The sequence below is a fragment of the Ceratotherium simum genome, chromosome 39, assembly GCF_057802395.1.
Source record: "Ceratotherium simum simum isolate JZ-2026a chromosome 39, ASM5780239v1, whole genome shotgun sequence".
Classification (NCBI taxonomy): Eukaryota; Metazoa; Chordata; class Mammalia; order Perissodactyla; family Rhinocerotidae; genus Ceratotherium; species Ceratotherium simum.
The window spans coordinates 15,435,124-15,459,355 of NC_141938.1; the positions used below are offsets into that span (position 1 = coordinate 15,435,124).

Here is a 24,232-nt window from a genome sequence, read left to right on the forward strand (position 1 = left end):
CAGCCCTTGGGGGTGTCTGCGGGGCTACCAGGAGAAGCCCTGGGATCTGAAGGGCAGAGAATGTGACATGGCCCAAGTTCCAGCTGGTGCAGGGGCTGGATGGGAGGGGCCCCGGAGCATGACCACCCCCCCCGCCCTCATTTTGGGTGGGTTGAGCCTGCGGCCCCAGGCCCACCCTCCACACTGGTGCCTCTGTGCTCCAGCGTTTAAGGGACCCCCTCTGGCTACCACAATCCCCCTACCTGGGGCCCGGCATGGAAAGTGGGCTCTCCCCTGGGGGGAGCGTGGGGCCTCGTGGAAGAAGTGGAGTCTCAGGCAAGGAGACTGTCTCGGAGCCCCCTTTCATGATTCTGGGGGGCCCCTCTGTTCTCTAGGGTCCCAGCGTGGGCGGGGAGAGAGGGCTCCACGGGTGTGCATCGCCCCACCTCCCAGGCCAGACAGACAGGTGGATTCATGCCCAGCCCGGGGGTTGGTGGAACTCAGCTGGGTGCCTGCCCAGAGAGGGGGGCCTCAGGAGGGCCCTTGGGATCTCAGGAAATTGGGGTACGCCCCAGCCCCCCACCGCCCTGGGCGACAAGACTCGAATTGGCTGATTGTCTGTCTCCTCTGAACAAGACACTTGGGAATTCATGCTACTGTGAAACCAACCGGGTCGGGCCGGGGGAAGGGTGGCGTCCAAGATGGCAGTGATACCCACTGGTGCCCAAAAACCTGGGGCAGGAGGCCCGGGACCCCACCCGGCAGCACAGGGAGGTGGCATGTGGGCACCAGGAGGTGGAGACCCGGGTTGGGTGCTAAGGCCCTGCAGCCTATCCCTCCTTCCCCTCTCTCCGCCTCCCTCCGGCCAGAGGGACACAGATCCTCGCAAAGAGGGAAATGAACACACAGCAGCGCATGAAGCAGGGACACAGGCCCGGGCATGAAACACAAGGATGCGACACGGAATTCTGGGGCTCCGACCCCACGGCCCCCCCACCCCCCACCCCATCTACAGAGTACATTATCGTCAAGAAAGAGTACATTAGTCATGCAGCAACTCAAATCCCATTGTGTCTTTTTTTTTTCATTTTTCTTCCTTTTTTTTTTCTTAAATTACATCTGAACACAGAACACATAGAATAATAAATACTCTTATAAGACATGACTCCAAAAAATGAGAAACAGAACACGCCAGAGTACAGAAAGGTACACTTCTCTCTCTCTCTCTCTCCCTCTCTCCTAAAAGATTCGTTTCCACAAGAAATCTGTAAACCGCCGTCCTTCGAGCTCCCGCCCAGTCTCGCTCGCTCTCTCGCTCGCGCCCCCTCTGCCTTTTGCCTCTGACTCCCCAGCCTGGGCCGCCTGACATTCAGTACGTCTCCCACGGAACTCGCCAAAGAAACGACATACCATCTTCTGCAAAATTATAATTTAACGGTATAAAGCTTCAAGTCACGTATTCCAAAAACTAGCTAAGGATTTTTTTTTTTATCACATAAACTATACATTAAATATTTTGAGGTATTTCAGAGAAAATTGTCAAAGGCTCAAAGGAGCTGTGCTGGAGGCGTCATTCCCCGCGTGGAGAAGGGTCTTTGGTGTGTGGCGACCGGCTTCATGTTGGGGACTGGCGGGGCGGGGCAGGGGGGCAGGGGTCGGGGGAGGGCCCCCGGGGGGGGGGAGCTGGTGTGTGTGAGCATGTGTGCACATGAAATGAAATGTGTGTGAAAGGGACCCAGGAATCTGGGGACTCTTCTGTGACCTGTGTCCACGGGGCTTGACCCAATCTGACCACAGTTCACCATAACTAGAATGTTCTACAACCAGAAGGATCCCAAGCTAATTTCTGACTTTCCAACAGGGAATGAACCGGAGGCCTTGCCTTCTGTCCCCTGGGGCTTGAATGCTGGAAACGGCAAGTGACCCACCCAGTTGGAGAAGCCCGGTCCCCTGCAAGCAGGTGCTCTGGCCAGCGGGAGGCCGAAGGAAGGGGCCACCTCCCCAGACCCCAGCTCCCAGCGCCCGGGGGCACCACAGAAAGGACGGCAGCCGGTGTGCGTGCGTGCGCATGTGTGTGCACACATGCGTGTGTACGTGTGAGTTTGGCGGGGAAGGGTTGGTTGCTGGGCGAGAATGGGGACTCTTAGGATTCGGCCCCAACATCCAAAGATTCTAGAAGCATCACTCAAATCCAGTTGCTTAAAAAGCCGGGAGAATAGCAAGTCGATAAGAACACGAGAACATTCCATACACATCTTTGGTTCAAGAAAAAGGCACTCATCGACCTCACTAATCTCTTTCCCTCTCTCCTCTCTCTCTCTCTCATTCTCTCTCTGGTGGGGGACGGTTGCGCAGGGACTCAGACCTGGAGGGCAGGGCCAGAAGCCGGGCCTTTGCACCACCCCGGCCCGAGGCAAGGGAACTGGAGCCTCCAGCACAAGTCCTTGGGGAAATCTTTGGTATCAAGTGTGATTTTTCCAATCACAGACACGAACGCTTCAGTGAGGTAGCCTTTACCTGGGGGAGGGGGAGGGGCATTTCCCTAGAAACGTCTTTTGCATTCTCAAGGGGGGGGCGCCACCTCCCTGGGAGGCAGTGGAAGGGACGGGAGGTTTTGGGGTGGGGGGGAAAGTTCCTTCTAGTCTCCAGGTCTTGAATCCCGGGGAGGCGGGCTCTTGGGATCCAGCTGCCGGCCAGTCTTGGAGGGCACCCGGCGGGACGAGATGAGATGAGCAGGGGAGGTGGGGCCGGGAGGTGCTCATCTTCATTTCTGACCCTTTCTTTCCCCGGTCAATTTTTTTGGCAAAAAAAAACGGAGCAAGCAGATTCCACCTTCTCCAGCATCTTCTTCTCTCTATGGAGAGAGAGGGGCAAGCCTGTCACCCCTTCAGGCCCAGTGCGGCACCCCCTGAGCGATGGGAGGTGGTGGGTGAGTTCCAGAGGGTTCCAAGCAGAAAGCCACGCCGTGACCCCAGCACACGGGGACTCCGGGGTAGCGCCTCCGTGGAATCGGGATCTTTTCTTCTGTTTCCTGGGGTCTGTCTCTCCCTGCGTGTTCATCAAGGTGCCTAAAGGTGAAGAAAACTGACAAGAGGTGTGCTGGGGGAGGGGAGGCGTCTGGAATTTACCCGCATGTTTGAGCCGTCCCCTCCGGTCGGTCCGGGACGGGGTGGGAGAGGGTGCTCGCCTGTGGGTGCTGGGCGGTCGCGCTGCAGGCCCCCTCCCCAGACGTTAAGGCAGGCAATTCTTGGCACAAGGAATCCTGGCCGCCGGAGGGGCAGCTGGGTTCTTGGCTGTGGGGGCGGTTCTGCCGGGGGTTCCGGGTTGGTGTCAGTGTGGGTGGGGACACTGGGAGGATCCAGCTCGACGTGGGCTTTGGCGACTTTGGAAGGGGCTGAGTTCTCGGGGAAGGGTCCCTGGCCTGGGAGGACCGACGGGGAGGAAGGCTCCCTCCACGGGGGCTGGCAAAGAAGGGGTTATTCTTAAAATTCCATTTTTTTTTTTTAATACCCGGATTATTTTTCTAGTATGTGCTTCTTGACCCGCTTTCGGGGACGACACGGTGAGCCCTGGCTTTCCTCGAGGCCCCCTGGGCGTCCTGAATTGAGAGGGAGCTGGGGAGCCCCTGTCTGTGACCCCCCTCCCAGCTGGGGAGAGTGGAGGGCTTCCTGTGGCCTGGAGGGGGTTGGGGTGGAGGGAGGAGGGGGCCCTTTTTGTGCACTTGGGCAGGGGGGTGTGCTGCGTCCCCGCCCTGGGTGTAGGGGGCCCGGACTGCACCCCCTCCAGGCGCCCCCTGGGGCGGGCCTCCGGGCCGGCAGGGTGGGGTGGGAGACGTGGGAGGGAGGGCAGCGCCCAGGCCGTGGAGGCAGGCAGGGCGCGGGCCCGGGCGCCTCAGGCCTTGGAGAAGGCGGCGGTGGCGCCGGCGGGGCCTCCGGGGGCCGCCCCGGGCTCCTCGGCCCAGCGGTTCATGCAGCGGCGCCGCGCGTTCATGAAGAAGTTGCTGACGGTGTTGAGCTCCAGGCCGAGCTGCTGCGAGATGGTGACCTGCATCTCCTTCGACGGCCGCTTGTTCTCCTTGAAGATGGCGATCAGCGTGCGCCGCTGCAGGTCGGTGAACACCAGGCGCTGCTTCTTCGGCTGCAGCGCGCGCTCCTTCTGCTGCTCCTGCTCCTTCCGCTTGCAGGCTGCGGGCGAGTGGCAGTGCGCAGGCGCGCGGGCGAGCGGGACACAGCGCCACCGCGCGGCCGGACGGGAGGAGACAGGCCACGCGGGAGAGAGAGACACAGCCCAAGGCAGAGAGAGGAGGGAGACACCAGGAAACACAGAAATAGCGGGAAATGCGGCGAGATGGGGAGAGACAGCAGGAGGAGAGGGCCAGGAGAGACAGGGAGACACAGAAATGTCAACAGGAAGGGCGACGTGCAAGAGACCAGAAGGCAGCAAGCAGGGGGTAGAGAGGAAGGAGAGGGAGGGCAGACAGTGGGTGGGGAGACAGAGATGGGGTTGGGGGGGACAAAGAAGGGGACACAGTGTGAGCACATCTCCACAGGCATGGGGCACCAACCCTTCCCAACCTCCTGCAGGCAAGCCCCCTCCCCAGCCTTATATCCCCAAACCCCTGGCCCCCGTAAAGGCCTCCACCCCACAGAGTACAAGAATTGGTGCTGGTGGCTTCCCCCTCCCTCTGCAGCCCACACCTGGGGGATCTGGAGGGAAATGACGTGGAAACTCTGCATGTGAGTTGTGTGACTCAGTGTGGACCTGGGTGAGAAGCAGTTAAGTAACAGGCCCCTGGAGTGCGTCACAAACCCCAGTAACCTCCCCCTGAAATGATGGGGCAACTGGGTTCTCAGATGGGCGGGACGGTCCGTGCCTCCTTCCCAGGGCTGTCCTCTGAGGCCTGACCACCGTAGAGACCCTGCATCAGGCCGACATTGGCGTCCACAGCCTGATTCTGATATCTGAGCTGCTACCCAAGCCTGCCCCCCATCAGCAGGCTGAGACCCAGACATGGCCTCCCACGGGTGCCCACGGGAGCTGGGAGGATCTAAGGAGGAGGGGGTGTGGTGAGGGACCACCCCTCCCTGTCCCAGGGCCACCTGGCTCAGGAGGGAGAAACAGAGGCAGCTCCAGGTGGTGGAACAGGGCTGGACGCCCTCCCTCAATGCAGTGGGGGCCGGTGGGCAGAAAAGATGGGCTTCATCAGCTCGGGTTGGCTGCCTCCACCCAGCGGCTGGGGGAGGCTGGTGGCATCAGCCAAATTCTAGCAGAGTCTCGATTTCTTGGCCACACACCAGTCAGGGGCTACGGGTAGTGAGAGCCTGCCCATCCCGCCTCCCCGTGAACCCCACGCCTCAGTTACTTCCCCAGCATAGTCAGCAGTGCAGGCTGTACCAGCAGATCCCGCTGCCAGCCCTGGTGGCCTGCTGGGACCACACACCAAGCTGGCTTTTTTCGGTTCCGGAACAGTCCGAACCAGACGGCATGCCAGATCAATGTCCACACGTCGGCAAAAATAAATGAATGTTCCCTGGGCTGTGGCTCATTTCTCGGGAACAACAGGTTCTCACACGTGAACCGATGCACCACTTCACTAGCTGTCTCCCTCTGACCTGGAACTCACGCACTTCTAATTGGCTGCCTCAGGTTTTATGATTAAATAAGGGTGATGGCTAGAGGTTACTGGACATTTTATAAAAGCCATTAATGAGAGAGAGAGAACAAATGAGAAAAATGGTAGGAGGAGAGAGGGGGAAGATGAACTCAGAAGAAACAGACAAGGCTATAATTAACATTCTCAGAGGGGTAAGAGAGAAATACTGTATCCACGAAACAAGAACTGGATGCTATTCAGTAAAAAAGACAATTAATGAGCAAGACAATGCTCTTAGAATTTACATATATCATAGCTGGAGTAAAATCAATGTACGGATTAGAACACAAAGTTAAGCAAATATCCCTGGAAATGGAACAAAGTAGATGCAGAGACGGCAAATGAGAGAAAGATGATAAAGTGAGAGGATGAATTGAGCAGGTTTGTCATCTGATCAAGAGACAATCCAAACTAGAGGAAGAGGGCCGGCCCCGTGGCTTAGCGGTTGAGTGCGTGTGCCCCCCTACTGGCGGCCTGGGTTTGGATCCCGGGCGCGCACCGACGCACCGCTTCTCCGGCCATGCTGAGGCCGCGTCCCACATACAGCAACTAGAAGGATGTGCAACTGTGACATACAACTATCTACTGGGGCTTTGGGGAAGAAAAAAAAGGAGGAGGATTGGCAATAGATGTTAGCTCAGAGCCGGTCTTCCTCAGCAAAAAGAGGAGGATTAGCGTGGATGTTAGCTCAGGGCTGATCTTCCTCACCAAAAAAAAAAAAAGAAAGAAAGAAAAAAAAAGACTTTGTGAATACAAACTAGAGGAAGAGATGATCAAATAAACAATGAAAAAAAGAAATCCAGGGTTGAAGGACACAAGTGTCCAGTTTAAAAGAGCCCGTGAGAGAGTCAGCTCAGTGAATGAAAGAACATGCTCCCCGAGGCTCATCCTTGTGAAATTTCAGACTCAGAATAAAGAGAAGATCGTAAAAGCTCCCAGAGAGGAAACCCAGATGTCCCACGAAGGACTAAGAATCAGAGTGGTTTTGGGCTTCTCAAAAACCAGAAGACAGCAGAGCAATGCCTTCAAAATTCTGAGGAGAAACATGCTCAGCTAGAACTGTACGCCCAGCCAAACATCAGGCAGCAAGGTGGAACAAAGATATAGTCAGACATTCCAGGTCTCCAAAAGTTGACTTCCACGCACCCTTTCTCAGAAAGCTACTAGAGGATGTGTTCCATCAAAACAGGGAAGTAAATTAAAAAAGGAAGGTGTGGCATTCAGGAAATGTGATTCAACTTGGCAGAGGGGAAAAAGGGTCCCCCAAGTGATGAGGAGGGGAGGGCATGGAAGACAGGGAGACAAAGGCAGCAAGGACATGGAGGGCAGCCCATCCAGATCGGAGCAGGAAAACCAAGGGAAGAGGAGATGACCTAACATGTGTGGAAAATCGTATTGAGTTGCCTTTGCATTTTGTGGCGGAGTGTGGGAAGAATTTGCGATTGGCAACTATTAACTCCTGGAAAAACAAAGAGCCGTACAGGAAAGAAAATGGAATCCTAGTACTCTCTGCGGCTCAGCTGTGGATGGTATTTACTGAAATCATAATAATGTCAAGACTGAATATTATCGAGGCAAAAGACTGTATTTGTAACTATATTGAGAAGCTGACAGAGGGAGAGGGTGTGGTGTGGATGTGGAAAGCCGGTGAGGCAAAACCTAGGGGACGAACAGGGTACCAGGCAGCCTTTTGTGTACAAAATGAGGGAGCAAGACCACGTGTTCGTATTTCATCTGCATAAGGAAATGTTGGAAGGAAGTACGCGAACTGACTTGACCTCCCAGCTCCTTGGAACTTGGCCACCCTGTGAGGTCACAGCAGGGGGCCAGGTCCCCCATTCTTTCAAAGGGAAAGCTGGGTCTCAGGCATCGAGTCCCGGGGGAGAGTCAAAACTCAGCCCCAGGCCTTTACATTCCAAAGGAGGCCCTTCGTGCCCACCTGTTGTAATCTTCAATTTATTCATTCACTCATTCATTCATTCATTCCCTTAGCAATTTACTCACGAATTCAGCACACATTTATAGCACGGAGATATAAATCCTCCTCAGGAAGCTCGAAAGAGCTTCGCATGTATCTTATCTTTTAATCCTTAGAATAATTCCAAAAGGCTGAGATTTTTCTCTTTATTGACTCAGAGAAGGTAAGCCACTTGCCCAAGGGTGCCCAGCGAGTCCCGGCAGGGCAGGATAGGACAGGAGCCGGGGTTGACTCGGAGAGTCAGAGGGGGAGGGAGCGAGGATGTGGGGTCACCTCTTTCCCATTCGCCTCCCCTTCTCCAGTCAAGTGCCCAGTGGGGGCCCCCGAGGCAGAGGCGGGGGAGGGGCCGAGCAAGGCAGAGTCGTGAAGAAACTTCGCATTTTGTCGATCGCAGCAAAAAGAGGCTCCGCGGGCCCCCCTTCCTGGCGTTCAATCTAATTACAGCTTCTCGCAGCCCGAATCGATCCGGGCTCCATTCGGAGCTGGTTGCCGCGGGCAGCTTTGTCATCCGTCCATCCCCCACAGCCCTGGAGGCCCTGCCCGCGGCGGCGGTGGGAGCGCCAGTGGGGCGGGCAGGCAAAGCCCCCCCATCAGCGCGCCCGTGACCATCCACCCTCCCCCTATCAGCATCCCTCCCGGGGCCCAGGACCAACCCCGCCAGCCCTGGAGGCCACTGCGGTCCCTGTGAGGCTCCGGCAGCCCCAGGCGGGGAGAGGCCCTGGGTATGAGCCCTTTGTCCAGAAGTGAAAACTGACGGGAGAGAGGGACTGACCGGGACGGGCTGGGGAGGGTGGCCGGCGCCAGCCCTGGACTTACCCGCACCAAGCACCAGCCTCACAATGCGCCGCCACCGCTATGGCACCTCTTCCACGAGGATCCACGGGGGACGCCACTGTGGCTTCCACCTGCATCGCCGCCTCCACCAGCACCTCCTCCACCTGCACCCCTTCTACTCCATCACCTCCTCCACCATCACCTCCTCCACCTGCACCCCTTCTACTCCATCACCTCCTCCACCATCACCTCCTCCACCTCCTCCACCATCTGTATCACTCTATCACCATCACCTCCTCCCCCATCACCTCCTCCACCTGCACCCCCTCTACTCCATCACCTCCTCCACCATCACCTCCTCCGCCTCCTCCACCATCTGTATCACTCTATCACCATCACCTCCTCCACCATCACCTCCTCCACCTGCACCCCTTCTACTCCATCACCTCCTCCACCGTCACCTCCTCCACCTGCACCCCTTCTACTCCATCACCTCCTCCACCGTCACCTCCTCCACCTGCACCCCTTCTACTCCATCACCTCCTCCACCGTCACCTCCTCCACCTGCACCCCTTCTACTCCATCACCTCCTCCACCGTCACCTCCTCCACCTGCACCCCTTCTCCTCCATCACCTCCCCCACCATCCCCCCCCCCACCTGCACCCCTTCTACTCCATCACCTCCTCCACCATCACCTCCTCCACCTGCACCCCTTCTACTCCATCACCTCCTCCACCATCACCTCCTCCACCTGCACCTCCACCACCATCACCTCCTCCATCATCACCTCCGCCCCCACCATCTGTATCACTCTATCACCATCACCTCCTCTGCCATCACCTCCTCCACCTGCATCCCTTCTACTCCATCACCTCCTCCACCATCACCTCCTCCACCTGCACCTCCACCTCCATTGCCTCCTCCACCATCACCTCCTCCATCATCACCTCCGCCCCCACCATCTGTATCACTCTATCACCATCACCTCCTCTGCCATCACCTCCTCCACCTGCATCCCTTCTACTCCATCACCTCCTCCACCATCACCTCCTCCACCGTCACCTCCTCCACCGTCACCTCCTCCACTCTCACCTGCTCCACCATCACCTCCTTCACCATCAGTGTCGCTTCTACCTCATCATACCCTCCACCATCACCTCACCCTCCGTCACCTCCTCCACCATCACCTCCTCCACCTGCATCCCTTCTACTCCATCACCTTCTCCATCCTCACCTCCACCTCCATCGCCTCCTCCATCACCACTTTCTCCACCATTAGTATCCCTTCTACCACCATCACCTCCATTACTCCCACCTCCACCACCTATATCGATTCTACTGCCATCATCTCCACCTCCATCACCTCCTGCACCCTCAGCTTCCCTACTAACCCATCATGCTCACCTTGCATGTGCTCAGCACGGGGGCCTCAGCCCCGGTTCCCTCCCCAGGGCTCCCACGCTGTGATCGGGGGACCAGGAGTGGCCACCAACCTCACCACCAGCCACAGTGGGCAGGACAGCGGGAGGAGGAGCCAGGGCTTGTGGATTGTTGGGGTGGGCCACCAGACATGCTCTGGGACCCCAGAGGAGTCCCCTTGCAGGGCCTCATCCTCTCATTTGCAAAACTGGGACACTGCCTCCTGCAAACATTCTTCAGTGCCCGGCAGCTGCCCAAGCCCCCATCTCACCCAGCCCCTCCTACCTCCCACGCGGCCACCTCTCTGCTCTCACCTTCCACCGCCCCACCGCCCCTCACTCAGCTCGCTCCGCCACCACCACACTGGTCCAACCTCAGGGCGTTTGCACTGGCTGTCACCTCCACCTGCATTGCTCTCTGCACATGTCTTCATGGCTCCCTCCCCTCCGTTTGGTCTTTGCTCAAATATCTCCTCTGTGAGGCCTACCTTGACCCCCCGATTTAAGGCTGAACCTCTCTTCCCCCACCCCCTCTCCCCTTTCTTTTTTCCATAGCACTTATTTATCCCCCCCCCCAAAGCCCCAGTAGATAGTTGTATGTCATAGCTGCACATCCTTCTAGTTGCTGTATGTGGGACTCAGCCTCAGCATGGCCCGAGAAGCAGTGCGTCGGTGCGCGCCCGGGATCCGAACCCCGGCCGCCAGCAGCGGAGCGTGCGCACTTAACCACCAAGCCACGGGGGCCGGCCCCTCCATAGCATTTATGATGATTCAACTACTCTACCCAGGGGCCCTGCTGGGTAACGGTTTGGGCCTCAAATTTCTCTCCCGTCCGCCCTCCATGACCCCAGGGACTGAGACTCTGATATAAGAACCGCTGATTCCTAGATGTTCTGATCTTAGAACATCCGGGTGTGCCCCCCAACCCCAGCCCGTCTCCCCCACGGCTCAGTCGTTGGACTCCAGGGATGAGGAGGGTCTGGGGCTGGCTCCTGGAGGGTCCCAGAGGCCCCGGGAGGAGACCACGGGGGACCCAGAAGAGACTGAGACCGGTTCCCAAGTCAGCCCCCTCTCGGGGCGCTCAGCAAGCGCGCTAATGGGCCTCTCTGCGGGGTCCGGCCCGCGGTTCCCGCTGTGACCAGCAGAGGGCAGCCGTCCCCCCAGCTCAGGCCCGGGCTCCAGGTAGGGGGGCGGGGCCGCTGGTCCATGTCAAGGTGGCGGCAAAGGGAGGTGACCCGGGGGACTCTCAAGTTCCAGATTAAAACCCTTCCCTTTCAGACCCCCTGCTCCTCTCTCCTCCTGCTTCCTGCCTTTCTAGAAAGTTGCTGGGGTCAGCAGACCACCCCCTGCCACCAGGACCCCTCCCGGGGCCCAAGAGGGTAGTCAGACCTCACTGTCCTGTTCATTATGGCGTGGCGTTGGCCCTCTGAGCCTCACTCTCCTCAACTGGAACATGGGCTTAATCATGGTCTCTGCCTTGCAGGCTGTGGAAAGGGGTTTAGCCAGGAAAGTCCTGAATACGATGGTGGGGCTGGGATGAGGTCCGAGCTGGGGTCCCTGGGGCGAGCTTGGCTCTGGACCCACTTGCTGCGTGACTGTGAGGTTTCTCCCTCTCTCAGGGCAGGCCTCAAGCCTCCACATCTCTCCTGGAATCTTCCTGGAGAGGGGAGGGATGGAGAAACTGAGGTCAGGAGTACGGAGTTGGGTTGCCCCCGCCAAAGAACTCCTACACATCCCTCAAGGCCCAGCAGCAGTGGCCCTTCCCCCAGGAAGCTCTTCCCTTCACCCCCAGCAGAGCCCCAGCTGCCTCCTGTGTGACCTCCAGCCCTAATCTCGTGGTGCCAGGCCTGGCCTGAGACCCCTCTGTTGTGGGTCCACAGGAGGCTGCTGGCTGGGTGTATCTATCCAATGACTGATGCCCCTGGTGACCCCCTGTGTGGGTGATGGGGCAGCGACGGGACTCAGCCCAGACTAGAAGACCCTGCTGGGAGACACCCAGCTGGCCACTGCCCTGGGAGGCTAGGCAGGGCAGTGGGTCCCCGGGGAGCGCCCTCAGCAGGGAGCACCCTGTCTGAGTCAGCCAGGGAGCCATCACCCCTCAGTGGATCCAAGAGAATCGGGTCTACACGGGAGGGAGGACACTGGGATCGCACCTGTTCACGCCCCCCCAGTCATCTTCTGATAGACATCCGGCTCCTTCCCCCTCCTCCCCCACCCCCTCTTCTCCTTCCCCTCCCCCTCCCCCATCCCCCTCTCCCTCTCCTCTCCACCCTCTCCCTCCTTCCCCCGCTCTGTCTCCCCTTCCCCCCTCCTGTTCCTCTTCATCCTCTCCCCCTCCTCCCTCCCCCACCCCCAGAGGCCCGCTGTGGTCGGGCATGTAAGGGGGGCGCCAGTAGGTGGCGGCATCTGTCTCCCCCCGGGTCCAAGAGCTGGTCAGCGGCTGTGCGGGTGGCCTTGGGTGCCGGGGGCAGGGGGGACGAGTGCCGATGTTGCGCCCGTCCTGGAGCATCCCTGGCCTCAAGCGAGATAACCACACAGGCGTCCGTCTGTCCCCCTCCGCTGGGTGTGCCCGAGTGGGGCTGCAGCAGCGCCTGGCCAGTGGAGGGCAGTGTGCGGGCATGTGGTGTGCGCGGTGCGCCTGATACAATGAGGGGGGGGCGTCCACGTACGATCAAACCACACACGTGTAACAGGCACAACCTGCGACGGCAGCAAGAGCCACCCGTGTGACAGGCGGGGGGCCTGGAGGGCAGAGGAGGAGAGGCCCAGAGGATGTGATGGGTGGTGGGGGGCCCAGGGGCCAGCAGACCTCCGCTAACATCTGCTTGCAGCTGGCTGTGGGCGTGCAGGGGACACGAGTGTGGATGCAAAACAGGAGGACGCAGAGTGAAGAACTGAGGACGTCAGTGGCTGGCTGGGTGTGACAGCGAGTGTGGCTGGCGCCCCACAGAAGCCAGTGTGTCCATCCAGACCCCAGGACGGCTCCCGTCTGCCTACCTGACCCCGGGCTGGCTGCCCACCCGACCCCCGCCATTCCCGTCAGCGGGAACGCTGGGCCTGGGCTCCACAGTGGCCTCGAGCACACACTCTGTGGACATCGGTTTCCTGGTTTATCAAGTGGACACAGTGACCCGTGATCCTGATGTCCTTGTCTGTGAGTGGAGGTGACAGGCTGTGAAGCAAGCTCTGAATGAACGCCAAAGGGGACCCTGCCACCCATATGTCCCTCCCTCCCTTCCTTCATATGTTTATCTAGCACCTACTGTGTGCGTAGTGCGGCTGGGGACAGCTGGGCACAAGACAGACGCAGCCCCCACCTCCCGGAGCCACATCTGGCTCGGAAGACACGTTCCTCTGACCATCACACAGATCCTGGACGGTGACGCCTGACTTTGTTCCAAAACAGGGCTGCTGGTTGGAGGTGGGGGATGGAGGTGCATATGGGTGGGGTGTTTGTCAGGGGAAGATGTGAGCCCAGCTGGGGTCCATGAGGCCTCCATGTGGGGACAGACCTGGGCATGGAGGGCGGACTGGAGACCGAGCCCGGGTGTCGGGGACAGTGAAAGAAGACAGAAGAGGCCCGAGCCAGAGTGGCGCCAGGAAGGCGAACCCCCATCCCAAGAAGGCTGGGTGTGACAGGGAAGGACAACAGCTGGACGATGGCCCCAGAATTCAGCGATGGGGGCAGCTCAGTGATTGCCCTCGTCCCTCTGTGTCTCACTGTCTGTGCCACCAAGCCACTCTTGTCTGCATCCCCCCACCCATGCGCCTGTACCTACCCCCCCACAGTGTCTGTCCACCTGGGCGTGGGGTGCGCGTGTGGGAACCAGAGCGGCAGCCGGCTGTCCCCTCCCCTCCCCTCTGGCCACCTCCTGCACTTGGCTCCGGCTTCCATGAGCAGACAATTGATACGGAGCCTGGTCTCCGGCTGGGATGATGACCTGTTTCCTTGGCGACGCATCCCACCCTGGCCACCACCTGCCCAGCCCTGGATGTGGGGAACATAAACGCCCCCGGCCTGGTGGCTCGTCCCCACTGGGCTGAGCTGTCCTGAGCATCACCCGATGGCCTCCCCAGCCCATAGATGGTGGGGGACTTGCCCAAGGTCACACAGCGAGTCACTCTGAGGGGGACCTGGAGAACGCACGTGGACCCTCTTTATCCACACCCTGCACCACTGAGGGAGCTGGGACAGGGGTCCCATGGGTGGGGGGGCACGGAGCCGTCTCCAGGGAGGACTCCCGGAGGCCTCAGCAGCCCTCCATCTGTCGTCACGTGTTCCTGATGCCCCTCCACTAGGCCCCCTCCCCCCCAGCCCCCTCCCCCCCTCCCAGCCCGCCCGGCCTGCACCTCTGCTCCCTGCCCCCGTACCACCTTGTCCGGTGCCCAGCCTTCCAGAGAGGCCCCTGCCTCCTCCCTCCCCGCTCCCCCTGATGGGATTTTAATGGCCGCATTTTCAAATTAGTTCCGAGCCTTTCAAAGTCTTATCAGGGAAACGTGCTTTCCACGTGGACTCCGGCCGCCCCTCCTGGGGGCCCATCTGAAAGGCGCAGCGCCTGTGGCGGGGAACCCGGGTCCAGGGGCAGCTTCAGCCACGAAGAGGCCCCCCACTTCAGGCACCTTCTCACGGGGGCAAACCGCCCCAGCACACGCGCGCGCGCGCGCACACACGTGCAAGCACAGGGCTTTTATTTTTTAAAAAAATGTTAAGAAGTCACAGAAGCTGACAATTGGAAATGGATTTGAAAAAGATGACAGGAAAGGAACCAGCGATAAGAAAAAGAGCAGAGGCCAGTGCAGAAAAGGGGGAGTGACCCAGGACCTCAATGATCGGGAAATTAATCCACAGATAAACTCACACGCAACATGGTCCGTCCCTGACGTATTCCCTGCGGCCGCGGAGGGTGACCACAAACCGTCTGAAACAGCCTAAATGTCCGCCGGGCGGGGAGGTGGTTGAAGAGAGAAGGAAACGACCAAAGGGATGAATACTACACAGCCGGCAAAAATGACCTAGCAGGCTCTCTCTTTCCTGATGTGGAATGTTCTCACGGGTTCCACTGGGACCTCTCCATTGCGTGTTTTTTTTTTTCACAAAAACAACGTGCACTTCTAGCTGCTGGATTAAGTGGAACCTCTCTCTAGAAGGAGAAATAGAAAGTGTGGTTTGCATGGGGCCAGCCGGTGGCTGAGCGGTTAAGTGCGCGCGCTCCGCTGCTGGCGACCGGGGTTCAGATCCCGGGCGCGCACACACGCACCGCTTCTGGGGCCATGCTGAGGCCGCGTCCCACATACAGCAACTAGAAGGATGTGCAACTATGACATACAACTATCCACTGGGGCTTTGGGGAAGAAAAAAAGGAGGAGGATTGGCAACAGATGTTAGCTCAGAGCCGGTCTTCCTCAGCAAAAAGAGGAGGATTAGCACGGATATTAGCTCAGGGCTGATCTTCCTCACACACACACACAAAGTGTGGTTTGCAGAAAGGAGGAGAATGGAGGACGCCCTCTTGTTCCACTTAAATTTGGAACCTGGCAAAAGTGTCAACCATTTAAAAAATAATGCAATGTTTTTTAAGAAAGGGGAACAAAGGGAGGGGGAGGGAGAGAGCACTCGAGGCTGCCGAGCGTCGTCGCTCCGCTCCAACTGCGCGCTGGAGCCTTTCTCTTTATCCACTTTGCCCTCGCTGGGCTGGAGATTCTTGTCTCCATTTGGGGAAGCGGAGGTGCGCGGGGGGAAAGCGACTTGTCCATGGTCACCGGCCTGAGCGGCCACCCCGCTCATCCTTCCCTGAGCGCCCCCGTCCCCCGCAGTCCGTCCCGAGGACCCCGCGCTCCGCCGACTGCGCTCCTGGCCATGCGACCCCGCCGCTCCGAGCGCACCAAGCCCGCCGGCGCCCCGGGGCGTTCAGCCAGGAGGGAGGGGCCCAAAGGCGGCTGTGATTTCCCACAGGTGGGATGCGGGAGCCTGTTGGGGGCTGCGCTCTCCCGTCGAGCGCGCGCTGGTACCCTGAGGCTCGAAGGCCGCGGGTGTGCAGTGCTGGGCTCCGGGTCTCCCTATACCGGCTGCGTGCGCGCACGGCCCGCCAGGCTGCGGATGGCGGGCGCGCGCTGGATACGTTCGGGTTCAGAGCACCACCACCCCACCCCATCCCCCCAAGGACAGACGAGGCACTGCGGGGCGGCGTCCGCCTAGTGGGAGAAACTGAGGCACTCACATCTTCCGCAGCGCGCGCGGATGCGCAAGGGCGCTTGGAGACGCTCGGACCCTGCTGTCCCCGCACTCTGACCCCTATTCACCCACCCTCGTCTCAGTGGGCGGATGCGACCCTCTCCCAATCCCCCAGAGCTAGGAAGTAGGGGCGGACAGCATCCGCCCGGATGCGGAGGAGAGGTGGTCGGCGGGTCCAGCTGGGAGCGCACGGATGACCCCCAGCCCCTAAGCAGAGGAGACGGATGTTCTTCCTGATGCGCCCGCGCCCGGTGCGCCTCGAATACGCCAGACCCGGGCCGAAGGCGGATGCGGGTCCTGAGGCGGAGTCTGCACGCTTGTCCTAGGTGAATGTGGGTGTCAACTGTACGTCCCTGTGCTGGTCTACACCTGCGTCCCCTGCACATCTCTCCACAGCCTGGGCCAGTCGTGGACGCCTCTCCTTGTCCCTGTCTCCATCTGCTGTGAATCCGTGGCTTTGTGCCTGTGACTTGGCAGGACTGAGCCACCCCCCTATCTGCCCATGGGGTGAGACTCAGTGGCAGGTGGGCCCCAGTTCCTAGCCCTACTCATGTCTACACCCGTTTGGCAGAGGGGAAACTGAGGCCGCAGGTGCACTGGCACTGCCTGAGGTCATGTGGGTCTCCCAGGCCATCCCTGGCTCCTGCCCAGCCTCTTCCCTCCTCCACTAGCACTGCCTTCCTTATTGATCAAGGGCCATATTTAATTAAAAACTTGATTCAGGGCCGGCCTGGTGGCTTAGTGGTTAAGTGCACGCGCTCCGCTGCTGGCGGCCCAGGTTCGGATCCCGGGCGTGCACCGACGCACCGCTTCTCCGGCCATGCTGAGGCCGCGTCCCACATACAGCAACTAGAAGGATGTGCAGCTATGACATACAACTATCTGCTGGGGCTTTGGGGGAAAAAATAAATAAATAAAATCTTTAAAAAAAAAACAAAAAACGATTCAAAACGGCTTGTGCTCCCCTGGTTAAGCCGGCTCTTGGCTACACACAAAGATGCCGGCAGCAGGGGCCGGGACGCACTCTTTACAGTGGCTCTGGGCTTTCCCACCTCCCAGCCTTTGTCCTCGGGTTTCCACCCAGAGCCAAAGGGCCCCCTTCCCCATCCCCACAGGACAGAAAGTCAGGGCATCCTGGGCGCTTCCTCTATGTCTTAAGGGCTCTGGGGAGTCACACGGCAGGACACTAACCAGAGGAGGGACGGGCTCCAAGGTGACCCTCAAAAGCCCCCTCCAGCTTCTGGGGGGAGGACACCAGGGGTGGGCGGGGAGCCTGGAGACCAGCAAGGAGGAAGAGGCGGCCAGACTAGAGGAAGTGGGTCGCTCAGACTAGAGTGGTGATGGTTGATAGGGGTGAAGCAGAGAACGGGAGAGAGATTAGGGAGGAGAATGGTCAGGTCTTGGTTAGTTCCAGGGTTTTAGGCCAAGGAGACTTCAGAATAAAGGAGCAGGGCTGGCCCCATGGCTTAGCGGTTAAGTGCGCGCACTCCGCTGCTGGCGGCCCGGGTTCGGATCCCGGGCGCGCACCGATGCACCCACCGCTTCTCCGGCCATGCTGAGGCCGCGTCCCACATACAGCAGCTAGAATGATGTGCAACTATGACATGCAACTATCTGTTGGGGCTTTGGGGGAAAAATAAATAAAATAAAATTATTAAAAAAAAAAGAATAAAGGAGCAAAGGCCAGCACCTGTGTGCTCATCTGTGAAGTGGGGGTGACCATCCTGTCACTCAGGCAAGGAGGGATTATGGGCCCAGGCTCACCCTGAGAGCCGGCGTCCAGGAGGGGGCTGTTCGCCAGGAATAGCATGGAAGCGGGGGTCCTGGTGGCTTGGAGTCGGACGGAGGAAGCTGGGACCTGGTCCCCACATGCCCTCCCTGAGGGTCTCTGGTGGTCCCCGGGGGGTTCACAAAGGGGCCATAATCCTGTCGCCCCTGGAGGAGCCGGAAGAGAAGCGCAGGCCTCTCCAGCCCCACCGTCCACTCGCCCCAGGGTCCCCCAGGCTGCGTGAGGGCTGGGGCGTGCCGTGACCTTGAGAGCCACTCCGCTGTCCCTCATCTCAATCCACTGAGCTCCCCACTCCCAGCCTTTGTCCTCTCTGGGCCACCTGCCTGGAACAGCCCCCATTTCTGCAGGAGGTGGGAGCCTGAGCATCTTAAGCCGGGTCAGGGGGCTGCACCCCGGCCCCCATTTCCTGCTGGGGAACCCGGGCCACTTCACTCTGGGCTTGTGGCTTTGGTGAGCGCCCGCCTTCCTTCTTCTCAGCCTCAGCTTGGGGTTCCGTAAAGTGGGTGCCACGCCGGCTTACAAGGCCATTCTGGATGATTCCATCTCTCATTCCTAGGGGTTGAACCAGGAGGGGGGTGGCTTCGGGCACCCCAGCTGGCCCCTCCTATCTCAGAGCCTGCCCCTCCTCTCCCTCCCCCTGTGCATGGGGGCAACCAGAATCATTGACCCTGGGCAGGGTGCTGGGGCTGCCCCGACCTGGGTCCTGTGGTCTGGAAGGAGGCAGCTGCTCACCCTGGACCCCGTGCACAGCCCCGCGTGGCTCTGGCACACACAGCCCCAGACACTTTTCCCCCACTCCGTGCATCCCTGTGGGGGCCTACAGCGTCCCATCCAGACCCTAGATCCCTCCCAGACTGCCTCCGTGGGTCCCACGGAACACAGGCTGCCTCGGGGTGACCCCAGGTCTCCTCCCTAAGATGAGAAGAGGGTGCCTGGAGGCGATTAAGCAATGTGGCCTCAGGTGCAGGTCTGTGATTGCACTGAGGGTCTCTGTGGGGGGAGCAGGGTTGATAATAAACCCAGCCAGCGCCTGCCAGGTGGCACCTGATTCTGCCCCTTTCTCAGATGAGGAAACTGAGGCTCAGACCTCACCAACGGTCGTCAGCGACGGAGCCCAGGTGAGGCCCACATCTTCTAGTTCTCTGCTGGGATGTGGGGAGTGGTCTGTAAGAGGCATGGACCTCTTGTGGTTCTAGGTGAGGTTCCTCCAGAAGGTGCAGAGGTTTTGGTCCAGGGGGCTGTCCTGAGTGCTTGTGGGGGGATGGACAGCCATCCCTCCAAGTTGGACCCCCGGATTGGACCTTGTGGGCTGGGTCCCTTCAGCCTCAGGACCGCCCCCCCCATGCACCTCCTGTCTGGCATGGTGGCTGCAGAGTGGGAGGAGAGGTGGGGAGCAGGCACCCTGGGGTCTGTCTTCAAGGTGGGGGGAGCTGGCTTGCGTTTTCCCTTTCCATCAGCACCCCCAGCCCCTGGCCACTGCTGCCCACCCACCGCCAACCCTGCAGTCCGCCAGCACCGCTGCCCGCATCACAAAATTGGTTCCATAAAAGGCTCCCTCCCTGCCTCAGTTTCCCCGTACTCTGGTTGCCCTCATCCCTCAGGGATGCTGGGCTCAAAGCTCCCCAGTGGGTGAGGAGGGGGAGAGGGCCCTTCCTTCCATCGCCTCCCTCTGATATTTTATTTTATATATATTTTTTCTGATCAGTTACAAAAAACACTTTTTCTCCGGAGTTGCAATTTAAACAATATTTGAGGACGGCCAAAGCCATCGACCGGGGGTCGCTGATGAATTAGAGACGGTAATTCGAATTCATCGACCGCCCCGGCCCAGCCGAGGAGCCCGCCGGCCCCTCCCCCCGCCCCTCTCCCGTAATTACTGTTGGAGACGCGGCCGGGGAGGGCTTCAAAGAGGAGGCGGCTGGGCAGCTGCGGGCCCTGGGGTGGCGTGGGGTGGGGTGGGGCGAGGCCCCGCTGGCAGTGGGGTTGGGGAGCTGCAGGACGGGCCTTACCAGAACCTCAGACTGTCAGACCCAGAACCGGGATCCCCCAGTGCACACACATTTTACAGATGGGTAAACCGAGGCACGCAGAGCAGGCGGGTGTGCGGCGACGGAGTGGGGAACCCTGAGGTCTACCTGGACAGATTTCTCAGGTGGTTGGAAGAAACAAAGATCCGGGAAGGGGAGGAGGGGAGAGCTGGAGGGATGGGTGCCAGAGAGACCCGGGCGGAGTGGCCCCAGGCACGGTGAGGGAGCTCTCCCCGCCCCTGTCAGTCTCCCCCTTTCTCTTATTGTCTGTCTTTCTCTGTTTCTGTTTGTCTGTCTTTCTCTCCACTTCGGTCTCTCCATTTTCTTTCTCTCTCTGTTTTCGTCGGTCTCTCCCTGCCTGTCTCTGTGTCTCTCCCCGTCTCTGCGTGTGAGTCTTCCTCCCTCTCGTCGCTTTCTCTTCCCTGACCCCAGCGCCCGGGCGGACACTCGGACGGGACCGAGCGGGGAGCCCGTGGCGCGCGGGCCGGACTGGGGCGCAGAGCCGGCGGCTTCGCTGGGCCCGGGACGGAGCCGGGGGAGGAGGGAGGGCGGCGAGTTCTCCCGCCGGGCTTGCATCATGCGGAGGGGGAGCCGGTCGGGCACCTGGAGGCGCCTCGGGCGGTCGCGTGCTCGGCTCGTTCGGGAGGGAGACGCGCCCCGCCGCCCCCTAAGCGCCGCGATTTGCCGCCACTTAACCGCTTTTCATTTGCGCAGCGACCGGAACTAAAGGCCTCTCGGCCGGCGCCTAATTATCCCGCTGCCCTCGGCCCGGCGGCCTCTAACATCCCAGGCCGAGCCCGCGGTGTAGACGCGCTCCGAGCGCGCCCCAGGTGCAGCGGGGGCCCAGGGCCCGGCGCGCGGACCAGGCGGGTTGGCAGGGTCACGGCGTGGGCAGCGGTGGGGAGGATGGGGACAGGCTGGTGGTCCCTGGTCATTGTCCCCAGGACTCCAGCTCGTGCCAGGCCCTGGGGCCACTGAAGCGGCCACTGTTCTGACTCCCATTTCCCAAAAGGGGAAACCGAGGCTCGGAGACCTGAGGCTGCTCGCTAGAGCCACAGAAGCCAGGGAAGCCGGGCTGGGATGCAAACTTGGCCTCAGTTTCCCCACCTGTAATTATACTAGCATCCCGAAGGGAAGCCCCGACTATGCAAGCCCCCACATCCTGCCCGGCTGGGCTGGGCGACTCACCACGGGGACCTCTCCACTTTGGTTTGTCCTTCTGTGACACTCTGACCCATCTTTCGGGTGGCCAAGAAATTTGTAATTCAAATACCACTAACTGGCCATCTTAGTTACGTAAGGTGACAGAGAAATGGAAAGTGGTGCGTGTTCTTTGGGGTATACCCATGCTGGACACAAAGTCCCCCCAAATATATGCATGGGGTAGGAGGTGGAAGGTGGCCGCTATGGCGATAGGTCAAAGGCCACGTGTCTCCAAGTCTGACGAATGCCACTCATTGTCAAAGGCCTCAGCGCCACGCCGTTGGCCAGAGCGTGTGGGGTGTGCTCCCTACCTGAGGTCACCCATGTTGCACACGGCCGGCCATGGCCGTTTGTTATGACTGTGTCCCCTGCGAGCACACCCATGTCCCTGCGTGTGTCTGGGGAGCAGGACAGAGCGGGGCCTGCCCTTACACAGAGCTGTCCAGGTTCCTAACGCCATTTCCAACATGTCACAACGACCTCTCTGTGTGCTTGGTCACCTGTGACATATGGAGGAGAATTTATTTCCCCGTTTCCCAAAGTGGAGAATCGAAGAAGGCCACAGGAGCCTCAGCCAGGCACCTCACTCTGCAGAAGGGGAAACTGAGGCCCGTGTGTCACTGCAGCCTCCCTGGGTTGTCCAGTACGCCTGGGGGAGGAGGAGAGGAAAGAACACAGGACCCCTCTCAGTCCCCCAACCGGCACACCCTCCTCTAAGCCCCCCACGTCCCTCCCTGCCTCCTGCTCCCGGCACTAGTCTGAGCCCCAGCGCACTCCCTCCAGCCCCGCTCGCCCCTGTGCGCGGAGAAGCGATCGATCAGGCGCCCGCGGCAGCTATTGTCCCCGCGGCTGGGGCGGCTGCAGCCCCCTCCCCAGTGTGGCCAGGGAAAGACACCCCCACCCAAGCCAAGCCTGCCGAGGTGACAGTGTCAGGGGCTCTCCTGCGCCCCATACCCACCCAGAAGAAGGGGGCCTGGCAAGGCCACCTGGCTTGGGGCAGGTGTGGACCCAGCTGTTGTCAGCTGGGAGGGAGGAGGGAGGGAGGAGGGAGTGGGGTCCCCAGGGGGTGGGGGCCTGTGTCAGTGTGAACCAGAGAGACAGAGACACAGAGGCAGAGAGAGACGGGAAAAGAGAGCCACAGAGAGGAGAAAAGATAAGGAGGAACAGTAGGAAAACGGAAAGCAAGCGAAAAATAAATAGATGTCAGTTTGCCCCGACAGAGAGAGGAGAGGTGGAACCGAGAGAGACGACGAAGCGAGGCCGCAGGGGTGCGCGCGCCCGAGCCAGGAGCAAACGCGCGGGGCCGGCCGGGGTGTGAAGGCCTCCGGGCCAGCGCGGTCCGAGGGTCCCCCGGGCCGCCCCTCCCCCGCCCGTTCTCGGGTGACCTTTGCCAGCGGCCGGAGAGGGGGAGGGGGCTATCGATCGTGGAGGCCGAGCTACAAAGAAGCGCGCGCTGGGGCCCGGGGGCTGAGCGCGGGCCCGGCCCTGGTCGCCACGGCGCCGGCGCCCGGTGCACGGTCCCGGCTCTCTGCCCCGGGGCTGGAGGCGCAGCGAGGGGCTGTTCGGGAGGGGGGAGTGGCACCCCGAGCTGACAGCAGCGGCGCGTCTGGGGCACAGCACCCCCACCGCCGCCCCCCCCCCATCACACACACAATGAGCGACCCTGCAGGCCGCTTCGGGGACCCTCCCAGCTGTCTAAAAGGACCCAGGGACTCCCTCTCCGTTCCAGAGGGGCCGGGTGGGCGGCCATGGGGGGAAGGCGGCACAATCCCTTTCCCCCTTCTCGCGACGGTACAGATGGCCAGGGGCGCAGATCACGCTCTAGTCTCCTGCAAGGGAGTCCCCAGCCAGCTGGCGGGGCGCGCCGCCGCGGTATGGGGAGGGGGCCGGGTCGCCCCGCTACCGCCCTGCTTGGTGCTGGGGAGCCCCAGGCCGGCGCCCCAGGGCCGGGCGGTGTGCGCCGCGCTCCTACCTGCGAGGCGCAGCGCCGACATGCGCTGGAACTCGGGCTCCTGCAGCCACTTCCACATCCTGCGGAAGGTCTCGCGGCCCGACTTGAGCTTGCCCCACGGCTTGGGGTTGCGCAGCAGGTCGGAGAGCGTGCCCTGAGAGCGGCACAGGACGCGCTGCGCGAAGATCGCCTGCGGGATGCTGTAACGCTTCAGCTCCGCCGTGATGCGCTGCGCCACCTCCTTCGTGTTGATCTCCTCCGCCGCCGCGCCCGCCCCGGGGCCGCCGCCGCCGCCCGCGTGTGGCCCGTGCGTCCCGGCCGCCGCCAGCCCGCCCAGCGGCGCCAGCAGCCCCGCGGTGCCCCCGCCGCCCGCGCCGCCGCCGCCGCCGCCGCCTCCGGGCAGCCCGCGGGCCAGCGCGTCCTCGGCGCGCCCCAGCAGCGCGGCGTGCGGCTCGAAGGCTGCGGGCGGCAGCAGCTTGTCCCCGGCCAGGTGACTCGGCGTGCCGTAGGCGGCCAGCGGCGGGGGCGGCGGCGGCGGCGGGGGCTGCGGGGCGCCGTGCAGCGCGGGCGGCAGCGCGTTGGGCAGCGGCGACAGCGGCGATCCCATGGCGGGCAGCTCCTTGCCGTAGGGCCCGTAGAGGTGGCCCACGGAGGCGAGCGCTGCGCGCTCGTCGCGCATGAGGGTGAAGCTGCCGCTCACGCTGGCCGCCAGGCGCTGCGGAGGGGGCGGCGGGGGCGGCGCGGCCGCCGGGTGCGGGTGCGCGTGGGGGTGGCCGCTGTGCGCCCCGGCCACGGCCGCAGCCGCCGCGTGCTGGTGGAACTTGTCGGCCACGGCCGCGAGGGGCGGCAGGTGCTGCAGGGGCGTGAGCGTCGTGTAGGTGCCGCCCAGGCCAGGAGCCTCGCAGGCCATGCCCATGGCCGGGTGCAGCGGGCCCGCCAGCTCCCCGCGGAAGTCGGTGCCGCCGCCCGCGCCGCCTGCGCCGCCCGCGCCCCCGGCGCCCCCACCGCCGCCGCCGCCGTCCAGCAGGCTCGCCATGCCGGCCACCAGGCCCGGGCGCCCGGGCGCCACCAGGCCTCGGTGCTGCGCCGCCGCCGAGCGCGCGTGGCCCGGGCTCAGCAGCTCGCCCGCCTGCGCGTGGGCCACGCCGTGCAGACCCCCCAGGCTCTCCAGCCTCAGCTCCATGCTCGCCCGCCGCGCGCGGGCCCCTCGCTGGCTCGGCCGCCCGC

The 24,232-nt window shown here is 61.3% G+C and overlaps 1 protein-coding gene across 1 annotated transcript; it reads right to left on the reverse strand.

Moving 5' to 3' along the window:
* Positions 1–1,503: 1,503 nt before the first annotated feature.
* On the reverse strand, positions 1,504–24,232 carry ONECUT3 (one cut homeobox 3). The gene is made up of 2 exons (XM_087425834.1): positions 23,027–24,232; positions 1,504–4,163 (listed from the first exon to the last, which is right to left on the reverse strand). Exons 1-2 carry the CDS (start codon positions 24,186–24,188, stop codon positions 3,871–3,873), a joined length of 1,455 nt encoding a protein of 484 aa, XP_087281960.1. The 5' UTR covers positions 24,189–24,232; the 3' UTR covers positions 1,504–3,870.

Coding starts and splice junctions, on each gene's coding strand:
- ONECUT3 (XM_087425834.1), bottom strand. CDS start 24,188: ATGGAGCTGAGGCTGGAGAGCCTGGGGGGTCTGCACGGCGTGGCCCAC. Junction 4,164..23,026: donor GTCGGCGCTGCGCCTCGCAG/GTAGGAGCGCGG, acceptor ACTCGCCCGCAG/CCTGCAAGCGGAAGGAGCAG.